Raw genomic sequence first — 20,365 nt, forward strand, 5'->3', positions numbered from 1 at the left:
TGAGCTCTGGAGTTGGAGTTGGAGTATGGAAATTATTTTAGTAAATGGGTTTTTAAAAATTCTAGGTTTGGTTAACATTCCGGACGCAGAAGCACAATGGAGATTTATTTCCATGATAAAATCTGCATATTTATATTTCAAACAGCGTCACTTAAACTTGATGTAAATTTGCCCTTCGTTGACTTAATGAATACCATGTATTCAGTATGGAATCTTTATGTTTCATGCATCAAGAATAAACATAGATCTTGGGGGAAGAGCATGGTGGCCCAGGCGGTTAAGCGTCGGGCTGCTAGCTGACAGGGCAGTGATTCAAACCCACTGGCAGCTCTGCAGTAGAAAGAGGAGGCAGCCTCCTCACCCTCCAGAGCAGCTAACACATCCTATAGGCCCGGTGGCAATGGAGCGGCACCGGGCGGCAGGGGATCTGAGCCCGCCTACCTTGAAGGGCGCAGGAGAGCCACTGCTTTCTCCCGTGGGGCCGGCTGGGGGGTTGAAACCACTGAGCTTTGAGTCAGTGGTTGAGCACTTAATCACTGAGCTCCCAGAGCTCCTGGAAGTACAAAGACACCTACAGAGGCCAAGGGGGCACCTGGACCCTGTCCTACAGGGGCGCTGCGAGTCAGAATCAGCTGGGAAGCGGGTTTGCTTTAGGGGTGTCCTTGGGCAGCTCCCCTAGGTGCCAGGAGGTCCTGCGCTGGGGCCGCTGGGTACACAGTGCTTCCTGGCTCCCCCGGAGAGCAGGTGGTCTCAGGCTCCTCCATCTTCCCATAGGCTCTGAGTACTCATGGCCTCTGGGAGGCACCACCTTGTGGGGGGCCTCCTCTGCTCTTGTTCCAATAGCATTTTCCATGGATTTCAACTGTCAAGGGTATTGTGGCCATGGGTGGGCCCACAGATGTCACTGGACCCCTCCCATCCCTCGGGTCCCTCAGGCCTGCCTGCTGCTCTGCTGGACTCTGGGTGGAGCCCCAACCTTCCCACAGCACCAGCACAAACCCAATGCACTCACCAGCCACAGCCCATCGAACCGCAGGCTCTTCTCAGCTTCCCGGGGATTGTCATAGAGCTCTTGGATCTCCCTCTTCCACCACGCAGCCGTGCTGTTCCGGAAGAAGTCGGGGAACGCCACATAGGCCCTGTACAGCTGGGGGAGTTGGGCACTCGATCAGGAGGGGTCCTGGGCAGCCAGGGAAGCTGGGCAGGTGCCTGGACGGAGCACAGCCCCTCAGTCTCTAACCTAGCCTCTCATCCACTTGAACGTCAGTCCTACAAAGAGACTACACGGGGCAGATCCAGTGCTCTCTTTTCTTAGAACAGGGGTGGGGAACGTCTGGCCCACAACGTCATCACTATCAGCTATGACATCACACCGCCACACCAAAGAGGAGCAGTCCCGGCCATCACATTAAACCAAAAATACAAACAAACTCACTGCCATCACATCCATGCCGATTCATAAGGACCCGATCCCACATGGTAGAAGACCCCTGTGGGCTTCCAAGATGGTAGCTCTTCATAGGGGGGTAATTCAATGTTTGATCAGTCTGGTCCAAGAATGATGTTCTAAATCCCCAAATGGTCCTTGGCAGAAAAAAGTTTCCCCACTACTGTCCTAAAAGAAGTTCGTATGAACTTTATTTTAGGACTGGTGCACATGGAAAACTGGGAAGTAAGCAGTCGGTGTCTGAACAAGGGCCTCTGAGAGATGACTACACCAGCCAAACACAGGAGGCTCCATTGTCCAGGGACAAACTTGCTGTAGCATGCAGAGGACAGATGCCAGGGCCCCGGCAGCACCAGCCAGGGCTGAGGTCCAGGGTTTGCATCTGCTGTCATCAGAACCCAGTCCGCTCGTAATGGAACCATTGTGTGGGAGGTGCACGAGAACTTTGGTTCATTCTCTTTTCAAGCAGCCAGGGTTTCTAGCAAAGCAGGGCTACCCTTTGCCACTTCCTGCCCCCGTTTTCCCTTGGCTTGTTGGTTGTGTTTTTTATCTGACGGCCTCTCTCTGCCGAGAGCCTCCCCCTCCTTAAAATACCTGCATGGTCAGGTCAAAGGTACCTGGCATCGGGATGAAATGCCCAAGGAGCCAGATGTCAGGGCCAAGTGGACAAGCATACCTTCACCTGAGTCTCCTGGTCGAGGGAGCCATCCACAAGAACGTTCGGCAGGTCTGGCCAGGCCTAGGGAGAAAGAAGATGCATTGAAGGAGTTTAGGGGCCACCCAGAGAGTCGCAAGTCCTGAAAATGCCCGTGGGTCTTGGCTGTTAAACCAGAAAGATAAAAGTGAGGGGCTTGTGAGGGGGTCGGGGCGGGGTCTCTAGACTCACTCCTTCATCCCACTTCCCTGGACACGATTCCAACTGAGAGCAACTCTGTCTAGCTCAGGGATGGGGAACTTCCTGCCTGCAAGCCGTATAAAACCCCTGAACTCATCAATACTAGCTCACATCAGTCATCTCACCAAATAGAGCACACGGGGCAAGTCGGTCAAATGTTGCTCGGTATGGCCCAAGATTGACGTTATCAATATCCAGCTGGGCCTTGGCAGAAAAATCGTTCCCCAGCCTGGATCTAGGGCTTCCAGGACTGTCAAACTTTAATGTAATCAGACACCCTCATCTTTTTCCGGAGGAGCGGCTGACTGGCAGGTTTGAATAGCTGATCTTGTGGTTACTCGCCCAAGGCCTGGTCCACAGCACCAGAATGCCTCCCTGAGCTCATCCATGAACACAACAGCAACAAACACAGCACCATCCAGTCGATGACGTCTCACACCGACCCTACGGGACAGAGTAGAAGTGTCCCTGTGAGTTCCTGAGACTGCAACTCTTTGTAGGAGTAGAAAACCTCCTCGTTTCAATCTCAGAGACGTGGGTGGTTTCGAACTGCTGACCTTGAAGTTAGCAGCCTAACGTGTAACCCACCACACCATCAGGGCTCTTTACTCCTTACAGTCCTCAAATCTCATTTTCTAACTTAGTCATCAAATTAATCCACTTGAAACAGACCCCCTGGACTGCCACCTTAGAAACGATGGCTCACCTTTGTGCTGGGAGAACACAGCTCCTTACCACAACCCCCCTCCACGGTCGACAACTGTGAAGCGTGGCTCTATCAAAATGAGACAGCGGTCCAGGCACAGTTCATCAAACCGTAGCTCAGTGTTTCTAAGCTGTATGATCAACTTTTGGGGTTCCCCAGTCTACGTGCTAAAGATCGGCTATTCAAACCCGCCATCTGTGATAGCAAGTGAGAGACTGTGTGCTCCTGTACAGGTGGACCGATGTAGACGCCCTACATCGAGTCATTACAGGTTAGAATCAACTCAATGGCAATGGGTTCGGGGTGTGGGTCACCAGTCTATAAAACCTTAAAATCCATAATAAAGTCACCCATTTTGGCTACAACTAGAAGAATCGTATTACCCATATTTATTAGCCACATATCTTTTTATTCCATTGTCCATGAATTTTTTGAAGGCGCCTCATACATTTGTTAATTGATTCTTCTGGTGATCCCCTCACTGAGCACTTATCATTCTAAGAGTTTTAGCCGGTCAGTGTGATGGTTAGGTTCTATGGCAATGTGGGTGGGACAGGACCCCCCCCACCCATGCTGTGATCTATTGTGTGGCCAACTCATGATGGGATCTTCTTGGAAGCAGCCGAGCAGTTGTGAGGAGAACAGGGTATCTGCCCCTTCATCTGGTGGAAATCTTGATAGGATGAAGGGAGGCCTCATTCAGGGTGTGACCTACTCTTCTTATAAACTGACCACGTGTGGAAGCTAGCTCACTTCCATCTGCATCTGGTCCATGGGTTTCCTGCCATATTGCTTGACGATCTCAGGAGCCCCAACAGACTGCCAACCTTGGATTCATTCGGCTGATCTCAGACTCATACAGCTCAGCACCTACCAGCCTGTGATCTTTCTGCTTCATCCCCCTGCTTCCTGTCCATCAGCTTCTGTAGCTACACAAGCCAGGAAAAGCCTCCAGCTTACATCTGGCCATAGGCTTAAGCTGGACTGGACTCACCCCTTTCTTTCTACAGACAGAAGCATACAAGCACCAATGGCGTTGCTTCTCTAGAGAAGCCAGCCCACCACAGTCAGTAAGAGCTTGGAGCTGCGCTGTGTCTTCTGAGGGTTATGACACAAACAGGCACAGGCATAGCCAGGTTCATCCTTACAACCTTATTGGGTAAAGCCTAGGTTAGTTCTGGAAGTGCGGGTATTGTTTAGCTGAGCTGACAAAGCAGCATTCAAGCACCCCGGCCCGAGCAACAGGAAACAGAAGCAGGGTGTCTCACGTCGAGAGGACAGAGTCCACGTCCTCTCCTCTGGAATCAGGCATCGAGCTACAGCACCACAGAACCACGAGCATGAGACCCGAGGCTCCTTCACAGAGGAGACACTGGCTGATCCAACACGCGGCTGTCCACTGCCGTTGGGCCAATCTCAACCCACAAGGACCCTGTGTTCATCTCAGTAGAACTGGTCAGTCCCACGGGTTAGCCTGACCGCACTCTTCATGGGAGTAGATTGCCAAGGTTTCTCCCAAGTTGCTGCTCCGTGGGCTTGGCTGTCAACCTTCAAGTTAGCAGCCGACAGCAGACAGCTTGTGCTGCCCCCAGGGACCCCAGATTCAGAGGCTGATCAAGCACATCTGGAGCGTGGGGCCCTGGGCGACGCTGATCCCAGTTTCCCCCTGGAGATGCTCCCTTGTGTGTGTGAAGTAAATGGCGGGGGCACAGTGATGGGGACAGAGCAGAACAGCTCCAGGTGGATGCTGGTGTGGAGGACTGGGCCTCTCTCCTTGGTGGGCCCAGTGTCTCTGAGCTCATTAGCCTCCGATTCAGCCTTCTCCTCGGTCATCACCTGTTAATTGCAGGGATGTCTGGGGAGCACCTTTCATTCAGGACAACCATGACACCGATTAGTCACAGATACCTTACCTTCCCCCAGACAATGTCCTTGCCACCGGGCCATTTGATGAACACGTCACTTGCTTGGCCCCTGGTGAAGGGGAGGTATCCGGTCTCGTTGCCAGAAATGGCGGGGTCCTGTGGGAAAAGGATTTAAAACAGCAAGAGTGGACGCACATCTAGAAATGTCCTTTCCTGACTCTGAGCAGAGAAGTGCCTCGACACCAAAGACCAGGGCTAACTAACATCCCCTGCTGTGTCACCTCACCAGATTACCACCACCCGCCACCGTGGAGTCAGTCGGTTCTGACTCTGGGTGACCCTGCAGGACAGAGTGGAACGTCCACACGGGTCTCCAAGGCGGCGGCGGCGCGATGGCAGGGAGTGAGTGAGCGGAGCACTCACCACTTCACCCAGCGGAGGAGGGGCTCCAAGGAAAGCCGCCCTCTCTCAGTGCCATCAAGCCCATGCCGACTTGTAGCAAGACTGTGGGAGTTGCATAATCTGGTGTCAACTTGAGACTATTCAGAGTGAAGGGGTGGAATCTAGCCTATCAATCAGGCCATAGTCAATGAGGCCTCCGTGGGGCACGGCCTTCTCCTGAGGATTCTGGGAACTCCTGTCTTCTTCCCTGGAGGAGAGAGACACTCCCTCTGCCTCATCTCCCTGGGAGACCTTCCTGTTGACATGCCACATGGAGCTACACTGGTGTAGCCAGAGCCCTGGAGCTGGAGGAGCCACATGAAGACCCACGCCAGGACTGTGTCACTGAATCCACAAGACTTTCCACCCACTGGCCTGTGATCTTCCTGCATTCGGCATCATTGCATGTGTTGCATGAGCCTAAAGAGGAATTTATGGACTAGTATCAACATATGGGCTAATATCAGATTATAGACTTGATCTGGACTGGGCTGGGATGGTTTCTTAATGTAAAATTTCTCTTTGATATAAAGTCCTCTCTTACACACAGATGAGTATCTCTGGATTTGTTTCTCTCGTCAACCCAGACAAACACAGCAACTCTACAGGACAGGGTAGAATTGCCCCCATGAGTTTCTAAGACCATAACCCCATCGTTCTCCCATATAGAACCACAGGGAGTTACAAAAAAAAGTCCCCACCTGGCCTCCCATGGTGATAGAACTGGGGAAACTGTCCTAGAGAAACAGCACAGAACCAAACCTGTCCAGACACCCACCAGAGTGGCGATAAACCTCATGCCATCTCTCTTCATCCGGTCAATCAGCTGGCTGAGGCCTTTGAATCTGGGGCTGAGGGTGAAGTCCAGCTTCCGGTCCATGTAGTCCATGTCCAGATGCTGCACGTCCTGTAGGAGGGAGAACCAGCGCTCAGGACCACGGAACCCCTGCCCCCTGTCCGGAGCACCAGGACCCCTTGCCAGACCCTGGCACCTCACACTGGTTCCTCCTTCATCTCCTGCCCTGGTCTCCATTCTTCTGATGCATACAGCGCACCTTCCTTCTCGGCTGTCCCCAAACGCAATTCTCTCCCCACCTTTCCCTCCACGTTCATTCCTGCTCATCAAATCCCAGACTCCTGGAGCCTGATTCAATACGGGCACAGAGCCGGACGACTCAGTAAGAGAAATGGTGGTGCATCTGGGTCTTTTGTGCCTACAGTGGCCTGCCTGCATGTGTGTGTTCAGAACGGCAAGATGCTGGTCCTCTCTGAAGTGTGTGGACCTCTGCCATCCTCCTGAGAGGGGGTGGTCCTGAAGGTGAGGGCCACATTGCCTGCACATCTCACTGCGCCTCACCTCCTGCTTAAGCTGCACTTCACAGATACAGCACGTTTGGGGGTGTGATTGATGGTTTTCAGCCCCCCTTCAATAAGCACACCCATCAGATCCATTTACCCAACAGAATGTGCTCACTGTGTCTGTGTCCCATTGTGGTCATTCCACAACCTTTCTAACTTTGTCACCATGCTATCACACACTCCCCAGACTCCCCAAACCCAAAACAAACACACTGCCACCAAGCTGATTCCTACTCATGGCAACCAGATGGGAAGGAACAGAACCAGCCTGTGGGTTTCAGAGACTGTAGACCTTTGTAGGGGTAGAAAGTCTCATCTTTCTTCCATGGAGGGGCTGGTGGTCTTGACCCACCGGCCTTGCAGATTGCAGCCCAACATGTAACCACGACACCACCAGAGCCCCTCTAATCTATTATAGTACAACATAAGCATAGCTTTTCTATGCTGGGGGATGCCAAACAATTGTGACTTGCTTTATTGCCATATTTGTTTTATTGTGGGGAACCAGAGCCAAGCCCACAGCATCTCGGAGGTCAGCCTGGACTAACCTGGCCTCTACATGAGGTTAACTCGGCCCATGATGCTGATTGATGCCAAAAGAAGTCAACATGCAGGTGAGAAAAGGATGCTTCCTGGGTGGCATCGTCACTAAGACTCCAGTAAGAACTTGTGTGGAGGTGAGGAGACCCGTGTGTAAGGCAAAGCCGAGAAAATGATGCACGAACATTTTAATGTGGGTCATTCTGGTAGGGTAAATTTATTAATTTTTCAAGTTCTTATCTCTTTCAATGCCTATTTAATAAGGATCCTGATGGTGCGGTGGGCCAAGCACGGGGCTCCCAACTTTAAGGTCAGGAGTTCAAATCCAGGGGGCACTCCCCAGGAGAACCATGGGGCCGTCTGCTCCTGTGGATATTTACAGTCCCAGAAACGCCATGCGGCAGTTCTCCTCTGCCCCTTAGCATAGCTGTGTGCCTGGATCGACGCCATGGCAAGTGGGCTTTTGTTTGTCTGTTTGTTTTGGTTTAATAAGAACATCTGATAGGAGTAAATAAAAATTACAGTTTCTAGTAGAATTTTGGCACATAGCAGCTTGAATCTGGATGTTTGTGTCAAGCTATCTTGGATGACAAGATGCCATTTTAGTCTCATCTTCCAAGCAGAAAAGGGAATGGGGCAGTGAGGAATGCAGGATGCCGGGGGAAAGAGCACCCCACCCGTTGGTCTCTATGGTTGGTGGCAGTTAGGTGACTCCTGTGGCTCAATGGGGAGCCGTGTCATCAATGCAGGATATGTGTTAACTAGGAGCCATGACATCACTGTAGGATACGTGTTAACTGGGAGCCAGGACATCATAGTAGGATACATGTTAACTGGGAGCCACGACATCACTGTAGGATACATGTTAATTGGGAGCCATGACCTCATTGTTGGATATATGTTAACTGGGAGCCATGACATCCTTGTAGGATATGTGTTCTATGATCCATGCATGTCTTAGAGAAAGTGAAGGCTTGCTGCCAGCTGGTTTTGTGTTTTCACATTGTCACTTGACATCACCATCTCCAAGAACAGTGACAGTGCCCTGGTCCTTGGGTCCATTCTCACTCACGGAAACCCCAGGTTTCAGGGCAGAACTGCTCCGCAGGGTTCCACAGCCATGACCTCTGGGAAGCTGATGGCAGCCAAGCCTTTCTTCCAAGGAGTCTTTGGTTTGATTCAAACCACTGACCTTTCACCATTGACCTTTCTGTTTGTGGCCAAGCACTTTGCCATCTGTGCCACAAAGGGACTCTGGTTCTTTCTTAGAAGCTCAGAGCGGTGGGCTAAGCCCATCCATAGCTCCTGTAGGAGACTCCCAACAAGAGACCGGAAGACCCCAGCCCCACTTTTCCCAGCACGGCCAGCTGAAAGGTGGATGTAATACTGCCTCTGACCTTCACGTTCAAGAGTGAGCAGGAATAAATGTTCACACCAGCTATCTCTACATTTTCTTCTCTTACTGACATGCAGTCACATCTGTAATTGCTATGAACATGTTTCCCATCGGCAGCTGGCCGCCCGCCCAGTCACTCGTAGACCACAGATCACAGGTGGATGGGGGTTCCGTACGTAGGGAATCTGGGCTGCTGTCATCGCATCATACAAGCTGGCGATCTCAGAATCATTTTGGTATCCATAGCATCCCAGTTGGAATCCCAAGGCCCAGTATGGAGTCATCACCGGCCGACCAACCAGCTGGAAACAAAGAGAAACACGGATCCAGTTACCATCTGGTGCACTTCTACGGAAGGCAGATTGGCCTTCAAGGTTCAGAATGATAGCCATCTTTTCATCAACACTTCCCTTTCTTCTGGAACTTCCATTCTAGGAAACCAGAGACCTCGGTGGTTACCTTTGAATCGAGATTCTTAGGAAGGGTGCTTAGCAAATAGTCAAGAGACAGGTCTGGACAGATCATTAGAAAGGAGGAAGACTTTCGATGCACTACGATGATGCTATGGCTACAACAATGGGTTCACACCTAGCCATGGTGGTGACAGGGAGAGGACTGGGTAGTGCTGGGCTTGGTGGTACATAGGGTTCCTGTGAGTCAGAACGGACTTTCTAGTGTGTAGCAATAACAATGTGGAGGATTTGCTAATGTGCCTTTCTGTCTGCTTAAGCCCAATCTGGCTTGACTTCAGGATCATTGGTGATAACACGGTGGGGATGTTGGGAGGTCTAGCCCAATCCTAAGACGACAGTGCTGACCAGTATGCACTTGATGATTCACCAGGGGAGAGAATGGCTGCCAACCTCGGTGTACTGCTGAGTGACAAGTTCAGGGGTTGGCCCCAAAAACACATAGAAGTCAAAAATCCCTCCTGTGGTGCGGTATGTCAGGGCCGGGGTGGGCTGGACCGTCACATCTGTAAGAAGAGATAGGAGATGGGAATGTCAACAGAGCGGTTAAGCCACCACCGGCTGGAGACCCTGCCTTAAAATGTGCCCAGCTGCTCTCCCTCCCTCCTCCAATGCGCGCTCTGTAGAGGGTCTTCCACCCAGTGGGATGATCAACGATGGCTGTGCAGGCAGCCCAAGAGAACATGTTGCATGCCTCTCTGTGAAAGGACCTGCAAGCTCACAGCCACACAAAACCACACAAGAGCAGGAACCAAGTTTCGTCCATAGTTTCCCCTCACTCCGGGCCTACAGTGAAACCCAATCAAACCCTTGTCATCGGGTCCACTCTGACTCGTGTGACGGTAGAACTGAGCACGTCTGGGTTTTCGTGGGTGACCGGAAAATTTTTTATTTGTCACATGCTACTTGACCTGGATGTCCCCATGTGTGTTGCTGTTCCAGATCCCAATGGGATGGGCACAGCTGTTGACAAGGGGCTTGGGGCATGTGCCCAGTCTCACCCATGGCGTTGCTGTTGAGCAGGAGCACGCCGTGGGCACTGCCATCTGCCTCCAGAGCCATGTGGTAGGGGTGCACACCATAGGAGTTCTTCTTGAACTGGGGGAGGCAAGAAGGGAGAAGGTGGGCTCTTCGGAAGAAAGAATTTGAGCAAGTCTATATCCAGCCCAGAGAGCAAGCTCCCACTCTGCATTAGAGACTCTGTTCAAGGTCATGTCCTCAGACGCTCCCTCCCATCCCGAGGAACGAGTCCTCCCATCCCTGCACCCTCCTCAGTGATGATCACACGATCTGTCACAGCGCTGATGATGCTGCAACCAATCAGGATCCCCGAGCAATGACAGTGTCCTAAGTTTAGAACAAAGCACTTAGCAATGGACTGGACAGGGAGAATACATTCCACGCAAGTTTGTAGGATGCAGATAATGTATGATCCGTGGGGTGGAAAACTCAGAAGGCTTTTAGAGACCAAACCATGGCCCCGCCTTAGGAAGTGTCAGTAGAAGGTGAAGTTCCATGAATAACAAGCCCGCTGCCCTCAAGCCAATTCTGATGTGTCAGGACCCCGGAGGACAGAGTAGAAGTGCCCCATAGGGTCTCCAGGGCTGACCTCTCCACGGGAGCAGAGTCTTGTCTTTCCCCCGTGGATGGCTGGGGGACTCACACTGCTGAACTCTCGTGTCATATCTGGGCCCTTCACCATTGCCCCTGGGCATAGGGAGGCATAAAGGGGCCTAAAGATGACCACGGATGGATAGAGAGGGAAACAGCATGTCTATCTGTCCTTATCACTCCAGGAGGGAAAGATAAGAGTGCTTTCATGAAGATGGCAGGCTTGGGAGCCCTGTGGATCAGTCTCCTCTCTCCTTCAGGGCAGCTGGGAGTCAAATGACTAGGCTAGCTTTTCTGCTTTTGTTGGCACCGTGATTGGACACTCAGCTGCTACTCAAAAGGTGGTCCGTGCAAACCCACCAGGGGCTCCACGGGAGAAGGACGAGGGCAGCAGCCTTGGAAGGCCTGTGGGGCAGCTCTACGCTGCCCTGCAGGGTCTCTGTGAGTTGGCACTGAATGGGCAGCGACAGGTTTGGTGGTAGTTGTGTCCTTACCCCAGGGGGCTCATCCCGAGCAAACATGCCCCACGTGTGCCACGTCGTGTTTCTCCTGAAGGTCTCGTGCCCTGTCTCCCCGAAGCCGTAGAGGTACTGGGAGGGCAGGCGGGTGGAGACAGACAGGAACATGTCGTTGAAGGTGAAGCCAGGGAGCTGAGAGTCCCAGCTGCAACACAAGAGCCAGGCTGAGGAAATTCGGGGCACACAGGGACACCCCACGGTGGGAGTCCAGGCTCTGTCACTGCCCCAGAGGTTCAGCATAGTGATCTGTCTGGGCCACACCTAGCTGCACGGCCAGATGTAAGACCTGTGAGCGGGGCCAGGTCCTTACAAGAGGCAGGACCTCGGTGAGCATTAAGACTCTGTGTCTACTCTTCTTCCCTGCACTCGGCAGAAAGAGTCTTTCTGGACCCTGGACTCCTAGAGGGAGGCCCCGACTGCTGATTCATCTGCTCATCTCTAGAGTCCTGTGCTAGGCATGCAGCTTGACTGGGCAGAAAAATCAGGGAGTGAGGGCTCAGCCATCATTGTCCAGCGATAGGCAGAGCTATCCCATCCAGGAAAATGAGAGAGGGAACGTTAAGGGGAAACGACACACAGAAACGTTTCAAGTACCCAAGACTGACGTACAGACCAACCAGCGACCTTGCTGGTGCCCTTGCTAGCAGGCATTCTTATGAACAAAACTCTCGAGCCTCCTTAGATGACCTGGGCTCAGCTGTGCGCTAGACTAGGGCCTCCTTACCTATGTATGGGTTTTTCATTGATTTTCTCGTATTTCATGCACACTGCTTTCTTTGGTTGCAGTGTATGATGAATGTGTATGGTGGGGCAGGGAAGGTCTCTTTGGGAAAACAATGAAAATTTGCTAATTTGAAAAAAAAAAGTTTCGGCAAAATTTCCAGTAAAGTATGGGCAGCTCTTACAACAACTGTTGTGGATTGGTCAGAGCTTCTGACAGACGGAAACCCAGGCATGTGGTCAGATGTCATCACAGGAAGACCCTGATACACCCACAATCGACAGCTTCTAGTGGGCAGGAAGTCCAGTTCCGGACCAGGACTGCCCTTCACCCAGCAGGACCAGGGACGAGAAACTCAGCGTGGTGAGAGATTCTAAATCTGCAGTGGTCCCAGACAGGCCTGCCTCTCTTCCCTTGTGGCTCCTTTGTGAGCCAAAGTATAGAAGTGATGGGTCCCTTGGGTCATGTGTGGTACGTAGTCAACAGATTTCTCCGCACCCCGCTTAAGAATCAGGACAACCAGGAGGCCTAGTGCCCTTCCTCTGAAATCAAATGCCCCATCCCTGTTATGAACCCGTTGGTTGACTGCTTTTCCATGTTGATTCGGTGTTGAGTAAGAAATGAACTACTCACCCAAGAGTGGAGAAATGGAGGCATGGCTGGCCCTCCATATCTGCGGGTTCCACATCCAGGGATTTAACCAATCAAGGGTCAAAAATATTTGAGGGGGAAGAAGGGAGAACCAATCACATTGATCTACATATAACCCCCTTCCAGGGGGACAGACAACAGAAAAGTGGGTGAAGGGATACAGCAGTCGGTGTAAGACATGAAAAATAAAAATGTATAAATTATCAAGGGTTCATGAAGGAGGGAGAAAGGAAGAGAAGGTGGGGGAGGGGAAAATGATCTGATACCAAGGGCTCTAGTAGAAAGAAAATATTTTGAAAATGATGATGGCCACATACGTACAAATGTACTTGACACAATGGATGCATGTATGGATTGTGATAAGAGCTATAAGAGCCCCCAATAGCATGATTTTTTTCAAAAATAAATAATGGAGGAAAAAAGTGATTAAGTGGTTCAAGCAATCTTTTGCAAGCATTTGTATCATGTTCAAAATTAGAAGGAATCAAGGGAGGATTTACAGTCTATGGGAGGATGTGCAAACACTGTGCCATCTTACAGAAGTCCCTTGAGCATCCATGGATTGGGGTATCTGTTGGCGTCCTGGAACCAACCCCCTTCCCATGGATCCGGAAGGATGACTGTACGTTCCCTGTATGTCAAGTGAACATGGACATGGATCCAAGCTCCTCACCCCACCCTCAAGCACTGCTTACATCACACCCTGGGAGCTGCGCCGGCGAATCTGGACCCCGAAGGGGCTGGTCTGGATGCTGACATCATACAGGCGTTTCTCAGGCGAGCCATCTGGAGTGGGTGGGATGTTCAGGGGCACAGGGACCTCATACCTTCTGCTGGTGGAATTGTAGAGCTGCAGAGAGAGAAGGACGCTTTCTGAAGGGCCTCAGACCTGAAGCCCACCATGCCTGACCACACCACCTGGTCCCCGGGGCTCCTGGCCAGCTGGGACCACCTCAAGAGGCAAGACCCCTCAGCACAAGGAGACAGGGGTCACCCAGCTGAGGCCTCGGTGACGCCCACTCAAAGATCGAGGAGGTGGGGTGGGCTCCCAATGGAGACGCTATGATGGAGACGGAGAGAGGTGTGCGTGTAAAGGTGTGTGACTGTGTACCTGTGGCTATGTGGACTATGGCTTGTGTATGTGTGTGAGCGTGTATGTGGACGTGAGTGTGTGCGAGTGTGTGTGTGTGTGTGAGTTGTGAGTTTGTCTGAGTATATGAGTGAGTATGGGTGTGGTACATTTATGAGTATGTGTGATGGTTGAACAGGTGCACGCTGATGTATGAGCATGTACGAGTGCATATGTGTTTGAGTGTGCATGTATGGATGTGTGTGAACATACATGAATGTGTGACTGTGGATTTGTGGATTTGGGTATGAAGGAGTACTTTCGACAGTCCGTTTTATGAGCAGGTGATCACGTATGTACCTGTGAGTGTGTGGTGTGTGTGTAAGCATGTGCACTATGTATGTGACCCTTGGCCATCCCAGGCCCTAGGCTGCCCCTGGGCCCTCCAGGTCTCCACACCCTGTGGCTATCTGAGCAGCTGCTCCAGTTCAAGCAGCAGGACTGCTGGGTGACTGCGAGCCTGTGCCCGGAGGTTATCCCAGGACTCAGGACGCTGGCCTGGGGATGCCTGAGTCAGGAGCGATCCCCCGCCAATTCTGTGCACGGCCTGGTGACGCTGGCTTGCCATCGGCTCCCTCCCCACCCTGCCCCTCCTCAGTCAGCGGCCATTACCTTGAACTGCAGCATGGTCTCCGAGTGGTAGACCACGCTCAGGCGCAGAGTGGTGGCCCTGGAGGAGAAGGGGTCAGCCGCAGGGGCAGGGTCCCGGGGTGAGCGGGGCGTGCCCGCTGTCACAGGGGAGCCCCAGGGGTCTGGCAGGAGGTTGAGGTCCAGGGTGATGCCGGTGGGCAGGTACTGGATATTGCTGGCTGCGTAGCGGGGGATGGTGTCGTAGAAACAGCTGGGCACTCCAGGGGCAGTCGGGAGCTAGAAACAGGGGGTCTGGTCACACTCTTGTTTGCAAAGAAGGTGGTTTCCTGGGTCCCTCTGGAAAGGACACACCCGGGCCTCCAGTCCTGGTGAGGGGCCAACAAGAATAGGTCTGGAGATGGGACTCTGGGCAGGACCCTGCTCCAGAGAGGGTGACCTTGTCACCCCAGGGGGCCTTGTGGAACGCTCTCCTGGGGCTTAGCATTCAGCGTTAGCACACATGGGTGCATGGGTGAGCACTGATGCCAGGGCAGCGTCTGTCCTGGGAGACAGCTCGGAGGCAGGAAGGGATCATGGAGCAGGATCACAGGAAACAGGGAATGTGGGAGCAGGCAGGGAGGGTGCTGTGACACGGGGTGGGGGGAAGCAGACAACGACACAACACACACAATGGGTTATGAGGTTTGAATGGAAAGCCAGTTGACTCTGTAAACTATCCCATCAAAGCAATATTAAACAATTAAAGGAGTAATAAACAAGGAAACCCCCCAAACCCAAACACCCAGGAGACTCCAAGTCAGAGCCACCCTAGAAGATGAGGCAGAAGAGGCTCCATGGGTCCTCGGGGCCATCACTGTGAGGGGCAGACGGCCTCGTATTTCCCTCTTCCAGAGCAGCTGGTGGGGTTGAAAGACAGCCCAGTGCTTATAACACATGGCTCCTTAGATACATGAAAGGGGCCTTTAGTGTGTGGCTGTTGGAAAGAGAGAGGCAGCACAGGGCTGTGTTTGGAAGTTTCTGGGACGATACTGATCCTTGTGGCTCAGGCTACAGTGCGGTTTTCTTCCTAGAGGGCGACCACATCGGGCACCAGAGATGGACATGTGTTCTCTGGGTGCCCCACGGGATGGGGACAGCACACCCACTCCTACCAGAGCTGGAAGGTGTCCCCTAGGTGCCCACTGTACCCTCCCACCCAGCACGGTGCCCTGGGCACCCAGTCACCTCCCACAGGCACCCCCGCTGCACGCAGAGCTGCTCCGTCACAGCCTCGTCCTCCGGGTAGCAGTCGAACTTCTCCAGGTCACTGACCAGAAGCGTCCACTCAACAGAGAACTCCTGTCCTAGGGCCAGCTCCTGGATGCCAGTGATGGTCACCACCTGGAGAGAAAGGATGGAGGTGTGTTGATGGACTTGGAGGGTCAGAGCCATCGTTCATATCCCTGTTGGTCTGCAGGTCAGGACTGGGAGAGCTGTCCCTCCTTGGGCCACCACGCCTGGGATGTCAGGGAGCTGACATTTTCTCCTCTGGGGCTTCAGCTTCCTTCCCAGGAGAGTGAAAGGCGTCGAGGAAGGACCTCGTGCGACCCTTGAGGAAGTCAATGGGAGATGTGGTGGGGAGCTTCCATCGGGTTAGAAGTGCAGGATGCAAGGTCAAGCTGTAGTTGCTGGTGTGTCAGTCACAAGGTATGGTGCGCATCCATTGTAAGAGCAGTGGTGATCACAGGATGGCCTCTGATAATCCAACTACCTTTAGTGGGCCGAGTGTTCCCACAGCCACTGTACACACATCACCTGCTCTCATCCTGAAGGAGCACCTGGGCTGCAGCTGCTGCAGAGCATCCACTTCACGGATAGGAAACTGAGCTACAGGGGAAGGCGGGTCTTCCCCGAGATCTCACGGTTGAGGACTTCGAGCTCAGATGACTTAGTGACAACTTTGCTCAGCCCCCTGCCCCCACTCTGGAGACCATGTCCATGTGTGTGTCCTCTCGTCCACACGACAGACTGTCTTTGAAGGACAGTCCATAGCTTTCCTGGGAGTTGTCAGCTACCTGTAAACCTTCCGGCATGGGAAAGTTGGGCATCGAATCAAGAAGACCAGGGAAGAGTCGATGCAGTCGAAGGATGGTGCTCGTGAGGACTATTAAAAGATCACGGATGACCGAAACAGCCAACAAGTCTGTCTTGGAAGACGCACACCCAGAGTGCCCCTTGGAGGCAAGGATGGCGAGACTTCCTCTCACATATTTTGGACACGTAGTCAGGAGAGACCAGTCCCGGAAAAGGCATCCTGCTTGGTAAAGAGGTAAGGATGGTGCAGGGCTGGGCAGTGTTTCGTTCAGCCGTACATCAGGGTTGTCAAAGAGTTGGTACCCACGTGAGGGCACCTAACAACAAGAACATACTATTAAAGCCCCGTGGCATTGTGTGGTGATGGTGGTGACTGTGAACTCAAAAGGTGGCAGTTCAAACCCACTAGCCTCTCCGTGGGAGAAAAATGAGACAGTCTAGTTTCAAACTTGCTCAGAGAGTGTGCCTTCTCCCATGATTCCCCTCCACTGTCCTGTGCAGCACGCAGGCACAACCCCAGCCCATGGCCCATCAGAAGCAGGTCTGGTCTTCCTAGACCATGGTAGACTCTGGCTGTCCACTGTCTCCATCCAAAGGGCCAGCGAAAGGTGGCTGGCCGAGCCCAGGGCAGGACTGTCCACACCTGCCCTTCCAGACAGAGCAATCACTCACCTTCGTGGAAGCATTGTAGATGTTTGAACAGTTGGAACACAGGGCAGGAATGCTGCTCACAGTGATTGTAAGGTGAGTGGGCTCCTTGTCCATTCCCAAGATCCTGATCTCTGTAAACTGGAGGTTATTGGGGTCTGTATAATTATTCGTTATGAGCTTTGCCTGCAGCCGGTTCTGGAGAGAAGCGGGTGGGGAGGGGGAAATGAAAAGTCAGTTTAGAAAGCAGCCACCTAAGTGATCTTGCCACCTCTGCCCAGATCCCTCTCACACTTGCCGCCTCAAGTTGGGTAACTTGTCTTGGATGCCAGAGTGCCACAGTTAAAACTCAAAGGTTGTGTGCCCCTCACCCCTGGCCCCTGGGAAATGAGTTCCTTGCAGAATTCAGGCAGATATATTTTTAAACAGTTTTATTGCCATAGTGCCTGGGATCTTAAAAGTTTGTCCAAAAACAAGCAGCCATATAAATGAGGTGTCAACTAAGTTCACACAGAAGATGCACAAAAGCTTTTGTTATCCAAGGATTACAGAACATAAAATCCAAGATCAGAGGAAGGAATTTCATTAGACCTTTAATTCCGAGCACCTGGTTTGCAGAAGGCTATGGATGACAGTGAAAGCCCAAAATCCATTTGCAGAGTCCCCACTTGGCTTGAGTTACCATTGAACCCCCTCAGAGCACAGACCAGAGATGCAATTAGCTTTGCCCTCAGACAGAATGCACTGGAATGTGAATTACTGGTTAGGAATCAGAATAAACTCAGCAGAGGCTGGATTGTATCAAAGTCCAGCAAATGCCCTTCCTAGCCCATGAGCCCAGTCCTCCACGAGCCACATTCTCACAAGCCCGTGCAGCCTGCGGGATCCTCACATGTTGTACTTACAGCAGCCACAGAGAAGTGGTACAGGAGGTAATTTTCTTTGGCCACAGAATCTACAAAGAAAAGTGGGGGCCCCATTAGCAGGGATGCTGAGGAGCCAGGGCTCATTCTTCACTCATAAAGCCACAGTCCCCACACTGTCCCCACATGCCATCTCCTGAAACACCTCAGCCCGCAGTGCCTTCTCTGTACTGCAGGACGGGCTGTGGTGCCATCTGCCTGGCACAGAGCAGCTGGGCCGGCAGCACAGCTATCGACGTGCGCATCCCCTCTCTCCTGCGGGATCTCAAAAGACTCATCTCTGTGCCACCATCTTCATATCCTCAGCACGTAGGAGAAAACAAGCCGGGAAAACAAAGCCCTCACACCAGCCCCCGCCAAGGCCACTCTAACTCACAGTGACTCAACGTGTGGCAGCATAGAGGGATGCTCCACAGGGGCTCCCGTGGCTGATCCTCAGAAGCAGCTTGCCGGGCCTTTCTCCCGAGATACCTCCAGGTGAACGTGAATCCCCAAGCTTTAGGTCAGCAGTGTTAACTCTGTCATGCCACCTGGGGACACCACTTAGCCAATAGATATTAGGCGATCATTGTGCATTATATGCAGGGCAGGGTTTTATATAACCACAGATCGTATGCTTCTTAGCGGTATGTATGTGGAAATCTTACACTGGAGAACCATGGACCACACTTTAGATATTTCTGCCTGTATAGTAACCAACACAGTACTTAAAAAAAAAACAACCAAATCTTTTAGCAGTAAGGAAATAGGAAGTAGATAGCTATAGAAGGAAGGAGTAAAATCCTCACAACTGGACAAATTGGTCACATCATGATCAAAGGAGATGTGGTTGAAGTTGTCAATGCTTTTGTCTTACTTGGATCCAAATTCAATGCTCGTGGGAGCAGCAGTCAAGAGATAAAAGACATATTGCACTAGGTAAATCTGGTGCCCAAGACCGCTCTAGCGTATTGAAGAGGAAGGACGTTACTCTGAGATCTAACATGTGCCTTGCCCAAGCCACGGTATTCTCCATTGCATCACAGGCACATGGAAGTTAGACACTGAATAATAAGGAAGACCGTAGGAGAATCGGTGCATTGAATTGTGGAGCTGGAGTAGCACAATGAACATACCATGGACTGCCAAAGGACAAACCGATCTGTACTGGAAGACGTAAGGCCAGGGTGCTCCTTAGGGACAAGGATGGCAATGGCGAGACCTAGTTTTACAGACTTTGGACATATTGTCAGGAGAGACCTGTCCCTGGAGAAGGAGGCCATGTTTGGTGTAGTGGAAAGCCAACAAAACAGAGGGAGGCCCTGGGTGAGATGGATGGACACAGTGGTTGCATCAATGGGCTCAGGCATTGGAACCATTGTGAGGATGGTGCAGGACTGTGCAATGTGTCCTTCTGGGGGTGCACGGGGTCCATATGGGTCAGAGCCGAGTCACTGGCACCTAACAACAACATTAGCAGTCCATGCCATTTGGCATTAACAATGATAGTCAGCAGAATGAAGCAGCAGACTAAATCTTGTTATGTCTGTGGCCGTGAAGGGGCAATGTCAAGACACATTTTATTGGAAGCATATTTTAATGCATCGTGTTTGGCTAACACAAACTAACCTCTCTTGGAATGTTCTTTAACCCAGGGACCCTAAGCTGCAGAAGTAAGCAATAAGACGAGTCGTGTCAGTGCCGTTTTGGGCAGCCACAATGGCTGACGTCATCCGCTGGAAGCCCGGTGAGGGCCCTACAAGGCAGTCTTACCTGTGGACATGCCATCATCCCAATACAGCGCCCCCTGTGCTTCTCTCCTGTGATCCAAGGCAACCAGTAGTCCCAGGGAGTTCTTCCGACTGGAAAAGAGCCCGTCTTCATTGCAGGGGTTGAAGAGGAAGTGGAGCTGTGTCTAGCCACCCCCTCCATGACCCAGGAAGAGTTAACCCAGGGTCTATCCCAGAAGCAGAGGAGAAATTGACATTTTGTGGAAAGATGGAACCCAAGTGTGGGTAGGTGGGGGTAAAGGGTGAGAGTAAGTGGCATGCAGCATGGAGGAAGGAGGCAGAGCCTACTGAAAGCAGGCTTTGTGATGATACTAACGATGAATAATAATTGTTGCCTATAGTGTACTATAATGCGTGCTCTATGTATTTTAACTCAGGTGATCCTTGTCATAACCCTACAGAGTAGAACTATCATCACCCCCAGTTTACCAGGGAGAAAAAACCACAGAGAAGTAGCCCCAGGCCACACCCCCCAGTACCAACCAGCAGAGCAGGGCCTTGACCCCAGACAGTACCCAGAGTCTATATGCTTAACCTTCACACTGTGCTGAGTCTCATATGAAAAGCCTTATCTCAGACTGAGAGTCTTATCTCAGGCGCCCTAATGGCCCC

The 20,365-nt window shown here is 52.0% G+C and overlaps 1 protein-coding gene across 1 annotated transcript in view; it reads right to left on the reverse strand.

The window, feature by feature from the left end:
• MGAM2 (maltase-glucoamylase 2 (putative)) overlaps positions 1 to 20,365 on the reverse strand; it is a 92,460-nt gene that overhangs the window by 21,679 nt on the left and 50,416 nt on the right. The window contains exons 21-34 of the mRNA XM_030885264.1: positions 19,737 to 19,825; positions 17,967 to 18,016; positions 17,086 to 17,259; positions 15,565 to 15,720; positions 14,362 to 14,616; positions 13,316 to 13,470; positions 11,225 to 11,393; positions 10,121 to 10,217; positions 9,513 to 9,625; positions 8,826 to 8,951; positions 6,133 to 6,261; positions 4,962 to 5,069; positions 2,124 to 2,186; positions 1,013 to 1,147 (exon numbers count right to left, since the gene is read on the reverse strand). Coding sequence (XP_030741124.1) covers positions 1,013 to 1,147; positions 2,124 to 2,186; positions 4,962 to 5,069; positions 6,133 to 6,261; positions 8,826 to 8,951; positions 9,513 to 9,625; positions 10,121 to 10,217; positions 11,225 to 11,393; positions 13,316 to 13,470; positions 14,362 to 14,616; positions 15,565 to 15,720; positions 17,086 to 17,259; positions 17,967 to 18,016; positions 19,737 to 19,825 — 1,819 coding nt within the window. The remainder of the gene's footprint in view (positions 1 to 1,012; positions 1,148 to 2,123; positions 2,187 to 4,961; positions 5,070 to 6,132; positions 6,262 to 8,825; positions 8,952 to 9,512; positions 9,626 to 10,120; positions 10,218 to 11,224; positions 11,394 to 13,315; positions 13,471 to 14,361; positions 14,617 to 15,564; positions 15,721 to 17,085; positions 17,260 to 17,966; positions 18,017 to 19,736; positions 19,826 to 20,365) is intronic.

This window comes from Echinops telfairi, unplaced genomic scaffold (assembly GCF_000313985.2).
Source record: "Echinops telfairi isolate 266 unplaced genomic scaffold, ASM31398v2 ScPeMD7_23;HRSCAF=83, whole genome shotgun sequence".
NCBI classification, from domain to species: Eukaryota; Metazoa; Chordata; class Mammalia; order Afrosoricida; family Tenrecidae; genus Echinops; species Echinops telfairi.